General features: G+C 36.9%; 1 protein-coding gene across 1 annotated transcript in view; it reads right to left on the bottom strand.

Annotated features, from left to right (window-relative positions):
- PPM1L (protein phosphatase, Mg2+/Mn2+ dependent 1L) overlaps nt 1–13,529 on the bottom strand; it is a 330,002-nt gene that overhangs the window by 94,860 nt on the left and 221,613 nt on the right. Inside the window, exon 2 of the mRNA XM_023223353.1 lies at nt 2,479–2,653. Coding sequence (XP_023079121.1) covers nt 2,479–2,653 — 175 coding nt within the window. The remainder of the gene's footprint in view (nt 1–2,478; nt 2,654–13,529) is intronic.

Below are 13,529 nucleotides of genomic sequence, written 5' to 3' on the forward strand. Positions count from 1 at the left end.
CTTAATTAGTCATAATAATATGGTATAAATACATAACATATAACATACAAAATATGTGTTAATTGACGGTTTATGTAATCAGTAAGGCTTCTAGTCAACAGTACGCTATTAGTAGTTAAGATTTTTGGGGAATCAAAAGTTTTATGCTAATTTTTGACCGCATGGAGAGTTGGCATCCCTAACCCCCATCTTGTGCAAGGGTCAGGTGTACTTTACACTGGTTTAAGGGATAGACAAGGTCCAAATCTGTTCTCATTCATCACTAGTGGCATTAATTAGCATTTGCAATATGATCTCTAAGGACTTCCCCAAACATGATAATATTTTATTATTATAATAGCCCTGTGAGATTATATTAGCCCAATTTTACAGATGAAAAAACATAGGTTCTAAGAGGTTCATTTGCTGAAGATCACACCAGTATTAACCTGGGGGAAGGCCTAGACCTTAGATCTTCTAACTCTCAATCTTGTGCTTATTTCCACCGTTTTGTGCTACAGGGCTTATTCACAGATTAATTCTATGCCAAACTATTAGCCCCTAAAAGCTATGTGCAAGTGTACCTCTGAGGATCAGTTGCTGCTCAACAACAGTGCAGGAGAGTGGAAAATTATTCCTGAAGTAGGAAAAACTTGAGTGGTGGGTGATTGCAGCTAATGTCCATGCTTACCTTGATGTCTCCTTGTGCCCCTTCATCCACTACAATGCATCTCCCTTCTCTTCACAAATACTTGCCCACCATTTGTCCTTCAAAGTTTAAAATGATGCCCCCTCTACAGAATTTCATGGAAAATTTCAGCCATTTCCACTATTTCTTGACTCCACATTTCATCTTAACTTTAATAACTTGAAGATATTACAGGGTGTATTTAGTCCCAAACTCCTCAGAAATTTTTCTCTAGAGCTCATACATGTATGTTTTAGCCCCCTAGCAAGACTTTAAGAAAGATCTATTTTCTACATCTCAGATTCCTTTCCATGTTTTCACTGCTTTTCTCTTTCCTTCAACTGCCTAGTATATTGCCATGCATTCAACAATTGCTTACTGAGCAAATGAGAACCTGCATCAGTGTAGTAAAAGCATAGCTTGATTAGTAATTAGGAAGTTGGCATCCCAGTTTTACAACTAAGTAACTGCATTATTTCAGGCAAGTCTATGAGTTTGTTTTCTCACCATAAAATGGTCACAGTGGGTGGACCATATGAGTTCTATGATCTATAAGATGCTATGAATATTTAAATATTATTTTGGTTGGGACTGATCAAAACCTTACTTTATTCCTTTAAGGATGAGAGAAGAGATGAATAAGAATTCCAATGAGAAGAATATTGAAAGTAACAAAAATGCTAGGCAGAAGAAAGCCAATGTGTTGGGAAAACGAAAAAAAGCAAAGAAGAATCAGAGGATCAGAGATGTCCTGGGTAAAACTGGAAATACAGATCCTGCTTCAGAGGGAGGTGAAGGGGTTAGAGGGTGGAATATACACGGGGGCAGCTTAGTAACTAAAAATATTGGTGAAGTGGTTAGGTGAATGTAGTATAATGTTTTGTTTTAATTTGCTCTTCTGTTTGCTATTTGAACTTGAAATCAAGTGGTAAGAAAGTATTGAGCATGCATAGATTCTGATGAAGAAAATAAGATACATGCTAAAAAATCCTTGTAAAAATAGAAACAGAAGTTCTTGGCATTAATATAAGAATACCATTAACATTTGACCATTAGAAACCTTTTTTCCTGTACTTTTACCTCCAATTTTTTTGAGAGGGGGAGGTGGAGAGGTACAGCAATTTCAATCAGGGTATTTCTGCTGCTTAAGTTTAATTTTATTAAAGATTTTAATAATTCCAAGTAATACTATATTCATTTAATTAAAATTGGGTCTTAGCTGACAGACCATATAATAGATTAAAATAATGTTATAAGGAGGAAATAATGTTATAAGGAGGTCTGTCCATGACTTCATTAATAAGCTCCCTTGGATGGGAAGAACCTATGGCAGGCAGTGAGATGACGTCTCTGATGTGGTAGTATCTGAGTTGCTAAGGAAAAGAAAGTAATGATTAGCTTAACAGTTTGAGAAAAAAAAAACAAAAAAAAAAACACCTCTTTAGAAAAGAAAACAACTAAAATTAACTCAAATATTTGAATCGAATAACATTTCTTGGATTCTCGGATGGAAAAGTTTTCAGTTGCTATCCAAATTGAAATAACACTTTAGGAGTACCCGGTTAATAAAAGGCCAAAAAAATCCCAATAAAAAAGACCAAAATTTTAAAGGTATTTGATATTTAAGATCCATTTTTAGGAATCTTCTGACCATCTTGAGACTAAAACTGCAGAGAATAAACTTACTATTGGTCCACGTTACATAACTTTGAATCCAGTTTGCCCTTAACCTTTTACCAAGTTTAACCAAGGTTTATAATGACATTTTTTTGCAAGGAGAAAAAAAATGTGTGTTTTAAAAACAAACATACCTGCTTCATCATAGGATACAGTCAATTTTTCTAGCATTTCTCGGTCAATTGACAAAATCTGCTGTTCGAGGATGGTCTGGTAAGATAATACACTATTTTCTTTGTCTTTCTCGTAGTCCTGAAGATGCTGTTTAAGGGCCTCTGGGAGTCGAGATTTTACATATTCAGCTGCAGTCTGCAGATAAAACAGACAGAGAGAGAGCTCCATTAGAAATTCTCCTCTTAGACTCTTTACTTACCCTCAGGTGCTACAGAGAAAGCTCAAAGCACTGTGAAACCAACCCTCCAGACAAGCATGGCCTTGTCATCGTCATTTTAGTATCCACTGGACCCAGTAAGGTGATCTTCAAATAGACAGAATCACAGACCTATAAGAGTTTTCTACTAGGTTTAAAGGTACAAAAGACGATAGATTTGGTTAGATATTCACAGAATTAGTGCTCAGAGTTTCAACTATTATAGTGAACTGACGGCTCCTGATAGTGATTTTGCTGGATACAAATTTGACTTGCCCTTGTCTACAATACAGAAGACAGTCACTCATCTCAGCAATGACCCCATCCACGCTATGGCATCCACATCCCTACTTTGTTTTGTTAGTCTCTACTCATTAATGTTTACACAATAACTCTTGTAAAGTGAATTTTATAAAGGAGAGTCCTCTGCTAGGATCGATAATGAAATAATGGGATAAACAGACAATGAGGAGATTTAAGACAAAGCCCCTTAACCTTGCAGGGGGGGGCGGGCAGCGGAAAAAAAAACAAAAACTTCTTCACCACTTAAATGCCTTAAGCTGACATATATATAATTCTTACTTTGACAAGTTTGTTGTCTGTTTTTTGCTTTTACACTATCTGTACAACACGTTCCCAGATAGTTACATTCCAATTAGTAACAACTAATTACATGCAGTGATTTTCAATCAGGTAAGCACGTTCCACTTGGGGGTAGGGGGTAGGAAAGAAGATATGCATATTTTGAAAAGATTTTCCCAAAGATTCTGATATATTCTTCTGGTAGGTTGCAGTGGTAGCATACTCTTTTCTCTCCAAGTTAAGAATCCCAGTGCTAGTTAAGCAGAATTTTATGAGCATAATTAAGTGACAGAGAGGCATACATAGAACAGGGGAATTCTGAAATTTATAAAACTTCTCTCTTGGGAATATCAAAAGTTTAGCATCTCCTTGCAGTACAGTCCTGCTTTACTCACATAATGTCTAAGGTTAATAAATCCATCAATGAAGTCCTCCATATATTGTTCAAAATTATATTCACAACCAGTATAAAACTTCACACACAACAACAACAACAGAAACTGCTGGAAAAAAAAACAACGAAAAGATAGTCTCTGGGGCAATCTTTTCTTAGAGTAAGGCAGACTTGTCTACGCAGAAAAAAAAAACCCAAAAAAAACCCCGTAGCGTTCTGTTGCACAGTGGGTGACTATGGTTCTCAGTAAGGTGTTTTATGTTACAAAATAGCTAGAATAACTGTTTTTGAATGTTCCCAACATAAGTAAATTATAAATGAATGAGGTAAGGGACATGTTTACTACCTTGATTTGAACAATATACAAGATATACATGTATTGAAACATCAAACTATACCTCATAAATATGTAAAGTTACAATGTATCATTTTTAAAATTCTGTACAGCTATTAATTATGCAATTTAAAATAAGTATGCATTAAACATACATACTGATATATATATATATATATGATACATGCTAATCAACAGAGGTTCCATTTTTTTCATTTATAGAGTGGTATCCTCTATAGCCTTTGGAAAAAACGAGATAGGACTATATGTACTGACCAGGAAGAATACCATGATAATATTGTTGAGGTTAAAAATCAAAGTCACAGAATATCAGGTATAGTATATCCTACAACACACACATATATATATATATGAGCACAATTAAGTGACACACATATTTAGTATTATCATATAGGCATAGGAGAAGATATGGAAGAACATACTCCAATTGTGGAAGATACTTTATTTTTTTTATTTTTTTATTTTTTTGAGACAGAGTTTCACTCTCGCTGCCCAGGTTGGAGTGCAATGGAGTGATCTCAGCTCACTGCAACCTCTGCCTACTGGGTTCAAGTGATTCTCCTGCCTCAGTCTCCTGAGTAGCTAGGATTACAAGCGCCTGCCACCATGCCCGGCTAATTTTTGTGTGTGTGTTATTAGTAGAGCGGGGTTTTACCATGCTGGCCAGGCTGGTCTTGAGCTCCTGGTCTCAGGTAATCCATCCGCCTCAGCCTCCCAAAGTGCTGGGACTGCATGCTCCGACAATACTTTCTACGTTCCACATTTTCATATTGTTTCCAGGTTCTTACTATTGTAATTTTTTTAAATTGTCTTTAAAATGTATTTGGTTTGTAAAAATTTTATTTCAGTAGTTATTGGGGAACAGGTGATTTTGGTTACATGAATAAGTTCTTTAGTGGTGATTTCTGAGATTTTGGTGCACCCATCACTGGAGCAGTGTACACTGTACCCAAATATTTAGTCTTCTATCCCTCATCCCCTTCCCACCCTCCCCCTTATGTCCCCAAAGTCCATTATATCATTCTTATGCCTTTGCATCCTCATAGCTTAGATCCCACTTATAAGTGAGAATTTATGGTTTTCCATTTCTGAGTTACTTCTCATAGAACAACGGTCTCCAACTCCATCTAAATTGCTATAAATGCCATTATTTCATTCTGTTTTATGGCTGAGTAGCATACCATGGTGTAAATACACCATATTTTCTTTATCCACTTGTTGGTTGGTGGGCATTTAGGTTGGTTCCACAATTTTGCAATTGTGAATTGTGCTGCTATAAACATGCACGTACATGTGTCTTTTTCATATAATAACTTCTTTTCCTTTGGGTAGATACCCTAAAATATGCTTCCTTATAACCTTCCCTTAAAATGTTAACACAATTCAGGATGGATGAAAAGAAACTTGCCAGCACAATGACAACTGACTTCCCAGGAAAAGTCCACTGGGAAGTGGTGGTGAAAAGTTATATTTTAGCCCCTAGAGTAGCCAAAGATAACACAACATGTTTTAGTTCGAGATTTATATTTCCTAATTCTGTTGCTGACAAAATTACAACTTTAACATCACCAAACATTGTTCAATTTCTCTGCCAGCCAGCTAGCGCAGAACAAATGAAATTATTCCATAAAATGTAAATGGACTCAGCACATTTGTGCAACACATTTAATTGTAGAATTTAATAACATTTTTTCCCTGACACTGGAAAATGAAGAGACACACTGCACAATAACTATTTTTAACTCACACTACCTTGTTACTCAGTATAATATCTATCATTAATTTTCCTCCTTGAAATGCCTATGAGGTACAGGAAATAGTTCCAGAATTCACATTTTACAAATATTGATGTACTCTGTATTACTGAAAGCACACCACGGGATTACTGGCTAGCCATATGTAGAAGATTGAAACTGGACCCCTTCTTTACACAATATACAAAAATTAACTCAAGCTGGATTAAAGACTTTAATGTAAAATTCAAAACTATAAAAACCCTGGAAGATAACCTAGGCAACACCATTCAGGACATAGGCACGGGCAAAGATTTCATGATGAAGACACCAAAAGCAATTGCAAAAAAAGCAAAACTTGACAAATATGATCTAATTAATCTAAAGAGCTTCTGCACAGCAAAAGAAACTATCATCAGAGTAAACAGACAACCTACAGAATGGGAGAACATTTTTTAAAATTCTGCACCTGACAAAGGCCTAATATTCAGCATCTATACGGAATTTAAACAAATTTACAAGAAAAAGACAACCCCATAAAAAAGTGGACAAACGACATGAACAGATACTTTTCAAAAGAACATATACATGTGGCCAACAATCATGAAAAAAGCTCAACATCACTGATCTTTAGAGAAATGCAAATTAAAACACAATGAGAGGCTGGGCATGGTGGCTCACGCCTGTAATCCCAGCACTTTGGGAGGCCCAGGTGGGTGGATCACGAGGTCAGGAGATCAAGACCATTCTGGCTAACACGGTGAAACCCCATCTCCACTAAAAATACAAAAAATTAGCTGGGCGTGGTGGCAGGCACCTGTAGTCCCAGCTACTCGGGAGGGTGAGGCAGGAGAATGGCGTGAACCTGGGAAGTGGAGCTTGCAGTGAGCAGAGATCGCGCCACTGAACTCCAGCCTGGGCTACAGAGCAAGACTCCATCTCAAAAAACAAAAAACAAAAAACAAAAACAACAACAACAAAAAAACCCACAGTGAGATACCATCTAACACCAGTAAGAAAGGCTATTATTAAGAAGTCAAATAATAACAGATGCTAGCAAGATTGAGGAGGAAAAGGAACACTTTTACACTGCTGGTGGGAGTGTAAATTAGTTCAGTCATTGTGGAAGACAGTGTGGTAATTCCTCAAAGACTGAAAGACAGAAATACCATTCGACTCAGCAATCCCATTACTGGGTATATACCCAAAGGAATAGAAATCATTCTATTATAAAAACATACGCTCACATATGCTCATTGCAGCACTATTCACAATAGCAAAGACATGGAATCAACCTAAATGCCCATCAATGATAAACTAGATTAAGAAAATGTAGTACATATACACCATGGAATACTATGCAGCCATAAAAAAGAATGAGATCATGTCCTTTGCAGGCATATGGATGCAGCTGGAGGCTATTATCCTTAGCAAAGTAACACAGGAACAGAAAACCAAATACTGAGGTCTCTTATTGGTTTTAGCCAATCCTTCATTTTTCAAAGTTTGGCTCAAATGCCATGTATATACTGTTAGTATTGCCTAACCTAACTTGAACATCTAAGAGCATCCAACAGCTTTCCAATTATTTTGTATTTGTACAGGTATAGGTACTTTTGCTCCTCCATCTGGCAGAAATAAGGACTGTATCTTACACATTATTGTGTTCCCCCATATCTGGTTCAATGCTTTGTACCACAGAAGCGCAATACTTTGACACTATGCAAAAACCAAGTACTTTCAGATAGCTTGGGAGAAGATGTTTTGACAGTTCCTAATTCTTTGCTTGCATACAGATCTTCCTTTCACAATTTCAGATAGAGAATAAAAGTCTGGTTTTCTACTGGCAAATGGAACTATTCTTGGTCTTTAATTTTCTTTCATGCCATTATTTTAGAAAAGTAAACAGCTCAAACCCAATCATCATTCATATGACAAAATGGCAAATTATGTGTTTCACACTTAAAGCTGTGTGAAGCTTTATTTAATGTTTTCCTCTCCATAATCATTTGATCTTCTCCATTCTTGCCTTTATTTCTGCATTTAACAATGGGCTTGATTGATTCTTCTAGGGACCCTTTGAGGAATCACGTATAATGTACATCAGAGCAGTACACCTGAGTTAAAGGTTGCCTTGCAGGATGTTAATTACCCCTGGACTTTCAGCTTTATGCTTAGCCAGATGTATCCTAAATGGCTGAAGAGAAACCTTAGGGAAGAAAGTGCAGAAGAGTTCACAGGTTCCCTCCAGTTAGACATGAAAAGACGGTGGCTTCGGCAACAGTCAGAGTAAAAAGATGAACTAAAAACTTACAAGGCAGGGCAAAAAAGGTGCTGAATGTACCTTCTTATAGAATTGACATATATCTATATTACCCATTCCAGCATTAGTCTGGAAGACATTAAAGGGTTACAGTAAACTCTATAAAAAGAACTCAGTGGGTAAGAAGTAAAAATGAAAAGAAGCAAAATGATTAAGAACCTAAATTCTGGAAATGTAGGTAGAATGCTGATGCTGGTAATTAGGCTAAAAAACTATTTACTATTATATAGTATATTGTTTAAGAACTAATACATATTAAATAATTTGGGTGGGGTGGTGCAAAAGTATATTTCAAGAGCTGCTAAATGTTTCACAATTTATCTTAAAAAGAAAACTTGTTAGCCGGCCAATTCTAATTTATTGACTGTCTGCTGAGTAATACATATTAGGCTTGAACTGTTGGGAAAACAAGCCTTTACCATAAAGGAACCTGCAATCTTAATATGCAAACAAAACACATGAAATACTAGAAAAACACATTTTACAAAGTAATGCAGAAATAGGCATGAATCCTGAGATAAATTAATATATTTGTTTAATGCATGAGTTATGTTAAGTGCTAAACAGCCTTTAGGGAGAGAAATTAAGATAGGAGGGGAACACGGAAAAATAATTAGGAAATAATTCTGGTAGAATTTAAAGACCAATTTAAAAAAATAACTTAAGAAAGAAGGCCAGGTGTGGTGGCTCACACCTGTAATCACAGCACTTTGGGAGGCCAAGACAGGCAGATCACAAGGTCAAGAGATCGAGACCATCCTGGCCAACATGGTGAAACCCTGTCTCTACTAAAAATACAAAAATTAGCTGGGCGTGGTGGCGCGTGCTCTAGTCCCAGCTACTCAGGAGGCTAAAGCAGGAGAATCGCTTGAACCCAGAAGGCAGAGGTTGCAGTAAGCAGAGATCACATAATTGCACTCCAGCCTGATGACAGAGTGATACTCTGACTCAAAAAGAAAAATAACACCTAGGAAATATTCTTCCAGACATTGGCCTAGCAAAGAATTGATTATGAAGACCCTAAAGGCAAAAGCAACAAAATAGACAAATGGGGACTTAATTAAACTACAGAGTTTCCACACAGCAAAAGAAACTATCAACAGAATAAGCAATTAAAAATTGTGTTATAAAAGAGTACTAAATTATGCAGGAAAATATTCATAATAAAAAGCAGATTAAGGCCGGACACAGTGGCTCACCCCTATAATCCCAGCATTTTGGGAGGCTGAGACAGGTGGATCATTTGAGCTCAGGAGATCAAGACCAGCTTGGGCAACATGGGAAGACCCTCTCTCTACTAAAAATACAAAAAACAGCCAGGCGTGGTGGCATGCACCTGTGGTCCTGGCTACTCAGGAGGCTGAGGTGGGTGGACTGCTTGAGCCCCGGGAGGTGGAGGTTGCAGTGAGCTGAGATGGCACCACTGCACTCCAGCCTGAGTGACAGAGTGAGACACTTTCAAAAACAAGAAGATTACAAAGTAGTTTGTATACCTCATGTATGAGGAAAAAAATGGGTAATTAAATTAATGTATATCATTAGTTATCTCAGAGTAATAAACATTGCGGTGACTTACTTTTTCTCTCTAAAGTTTTCCAAATTTTATAAAATAAAACAATATTTCTATGTGCCAGCACTGTGCTGAATGCTTTAAATGTGTTAGCATATTTAATCCTTACGACAACCCTAACAGATTTTTACAGATGAAGAAACAGACTCAGAGAGGTTAAGAAACTTATCTTCAGTTATACAGTGAGTACTGGAGCAGGAAACACAAATTGCTTTTAAATTAGAAAAAAATATTAATTTTTTACAAAGATGGCAATGCCTTCTGTGGTCACTTCTTTACACGGTAAAGCAGCCAAGGCTGGGATAAAACTCAGAAAAGAGCAAAAGAACACATGAGCAAAGCTTCCCAACATATGGGAAAGAAAAACATGCCTTCAATGCTGCGTAACTGGAAGCTAAAGCTGAGGGCAAAGCTGTTAAAAGCAATGGGAAAACTGAGTAAAGTTACACAACATATTAAATTCACTCTTGCAAATTTAACAGTAAGCCTGAAAACATTCATCACTCCATATTTTAGGGAATATCCACCACCATCACTATGACCCTCCCAAAATCTCTGTGAGGGAAAGGTATTAAACTTATTTGCAAGTTTCCAGGGAGCCAAAAGCTTGTCTTCAAGGAAAGATATTAAGTGATGTAATTAAATTCTAATAGAGCTGCCATTAGAAAAAGATCACAAGCAAACTAGACCAATGTTTCAAATCACTTTTAGTATATTTCTCTGGAAAGAAAAAAGTGTCATGGTCAAGTTACTTTACTCACTTTGTTACGTTACTCATTTTGACCTTTAGTGGACTTAAAATAAAAACAGGCTTCTGATATCCTTAACTATGAAAATATGCTTCATCACATAATAATTTTTACTTAATAATTCACATGTCACAGTTGTGTGACTTTTTTATTTTTTGTTCCTTCAGTTGTAAACAAATATTCTATTTTACTACCAATTCTAAGACTTAGTGAATAGTAAGCAATTTTATGAAGTTTTAGGTAATGATAATCAAAAAGAAAGTGCCTCTATACTCAATAAATTCTTATTTAGAAGATACTTTTTAAACTAAGAAATGGATTTATCATTAACTTTGTAATGAAGTATGTTGTAAATGTTGGTCCTGATATAGAGACGCAATTTCCAAGTAACTGAAAAACCACGAGTTGAGATTTTAAGATTTCAAAACCTGAGACAAGCGTCTTAAGAAGAAAAGGGATTTTTGCCTCATGGATGGTCTAGAGAGTGCTTTGCCAAGATAAAAAGTTTAAGAATTTTAATACCCCTCAAATTTCACAATTTTATAAATTACCTTTCCCTCTCCATTTTATTTAACACACCTGAACACACACAATTATAATCTGAAAAGAGAGAGAAACTCTCAAGCTCCATTAAACTGAATGGGACAAATAATTGATGGCAGTGTCTTTTAATTTATGTTTACACCACATATATGCCTAAAAAGCACACAGGGCTTCTGCTTCAGTTATGTGTGTTGACTGTGAATGGACATAGCCTTCTAAAGCTGGGGAAAAAGGGACAAAAGCAAAAGGACTGATCTTTGCACTCATGTCAACAGTAAATTTAACACCGATAAATTTTAAAACACTGATAAATCATAAAATAAGATGCTAGATCTGGCTCTAAGGGCATCTGTTCAGTGGCCCTCTCCTGTGAGGAGACTTTGGCACTGAGGAAGACATACAGGGAAGTAAGATGAGAATCAATTCTGCAAATACTGAGTAGAAAAAGGGCTGAATTTAGGGAAATGCTCACTGAGGGCCCATCATAAGGTATTCACAAGATAAAGGAGAGATTATCATGGGAATCCTTAGAAATTCACACTAGAGGAAGAAAGAAGAGAGGAGGGAGTAATATTTTGGCGCAGGCAAGGTTTCCCTGCCCTTGAAGAGAAGGGATGTGTGTTTGCTGATCTGGCAGCAGCCAGCACACAGACCACACGTTAATTTACTTAGTTTCACCTTGGAATCCATCTTTCTTATGGTAACATATCATTAACTTTTGACAGCTGCTCTTTGGCTCCAGGCACTTTAAAATAAAGTCAGAGTGAGTGCCCTTGCCCACCAGGAAGAGAACATAAGGCAAGGGAAGTATTCTCTCATGCCTGCCAAGAGTGTCATTTCTTGCCATTTTTAGTCTTTGGCACTTCTAACCTGGAGAGGTTATTCAAATAAGGAAAAGTATATTTGAGATGACCATCCTGCACTCCTGAATTCATAATTCTGCCTCAAGAAGGCAAATTTGATTCCTTCAAGAGAGATGGCATCAGGAAAATGTCCCAAGCTTAAACCAGAAGCATAAAAATGAAATCTTACACCTATTACAGAGATTTAACATTGCTCTGGAGAACGAAAGCTGCAGACATGCAAATGCTAGTCATGCGGTAAAATGACTACCGCAGAGGGCATAACACTCAGTGTGTGAAAGACTTGAAGTCATCTAACCGATAGAACATGAAGACTAAAGTTTCCATTTAGTTTAAGCATTAAGGTGATGGACTACTTAGTTATAGATTATCCCAGACAATTCCTTTGGAATTCCTAATGTGACAAATCTTAAATAACTTTATCAGTCATCTAATTCATATTCAATCTGACACTATATTCATGTGGCAGCACCAAGTGTGCCAGCGTGTGAAAATATCACTCAAATCCCACTTTCTGATGGCTTCCCTAATTGCAGATGGATGCTTTTGTACATAAAAACTAACTTACCTCTCTTTTCTAGATCTTACCCTGTAATTGCAATAAAATATAATTTTGCCAAATTATCAAACATTGTTCACCTATGTGGCCCATTTTCCTTATCTTATTATTTTGATCGAAATCTACCCTCAAACTCTAAAGGATTAAAAAATGTATCTGCTTTACAGTCTAACAAAAAGTTGACCTTACTTCCCTACTGCCACAGTGATGATGAATTCTTTGTCCCTCAATATTACACATGATCCAGGGAGAGGTTAAGGGATTCAGGGGGAATAGCTTGTACTAGTTTCATGATCCTTTTGTTTTAAAGCACACATACACATCTATGTTCCCCTGATAAAACAGCCTAATGTCGGACTTTCTCATCAACCTGTTGAGAAAACAAGCAGCACTCGGTCAAAGCAATCTGGCTAAATTTTGTGATGGGTGAGTTCCTATCTTTTCTGCAGTTACAGAAAGATGTTTCACATTCTATACACATGAGATCTATAGAAGAAAACTGCAAAGTAATATTTGTTTACCAAGAGAACTATGTTTCCTATTTCAGAGAAAATTATGGTTAATTACTGATAAAATTCCCTTCCCATTCTGAATCTTGGGCTATAGAGCTTGCAGAAATATTAACTTCCATTAGTGCTATCCAAATGTATTCCATAAAGTTCCATGTGGAATGCTAACTGAAAATGCCCTTGGAAATTCAGGACGCCAATGGGACTGTTAGAAGTGAATTATAAAACACTCATGAGTTATTAATCAAAAAGAACTCTGAAGCTATGACAGTAGAGCAGCCGCTTAGGAGGTAGCCAAAACATGGTCAGATAAAAATGTTCTTTGGCTGGCAACCTCTGTTTATAGAGGAGTAGTGCCAGAGAACTCCTACTAGGCCTCATTTGGCTTCTGCCCTGCAGCTATCTACCAGGCTCTTTAGGGTGGGCCTCCAGAAGGCAGGTGTGGCCAGGGTGGCAGGGAAGCTCCAGACGAATGCCAGTTGGGCTTCTGTCTCCAATCTGAGACTTTAGGAAGTGCCTTCAAAACCCGTATTAGATTAAGGCTCCCTGTATGTGTAGTTGGGGTGTGGAGAAGGCCTGGTAATTCTGTCCAGGGAGCTGGTAACAGCCTTATTTAGTGTGATGTGCGTAACCCC

This window comes from Piliocolobus tephrosceles, chromosome 2, assembly GCF_002776525.5.
Source record: "Piliocolobus tephrosceles isolate RC106 chromosome 2, ASM277652v3, whole genome shotgun sequence".
Taxonomy (NCBI): Eukaryota; Metazoa; Chordata; class Mammalia; order Primates; family Cercopithecidae; genus Piliocolobus; species Piliocolobus tephrosceles.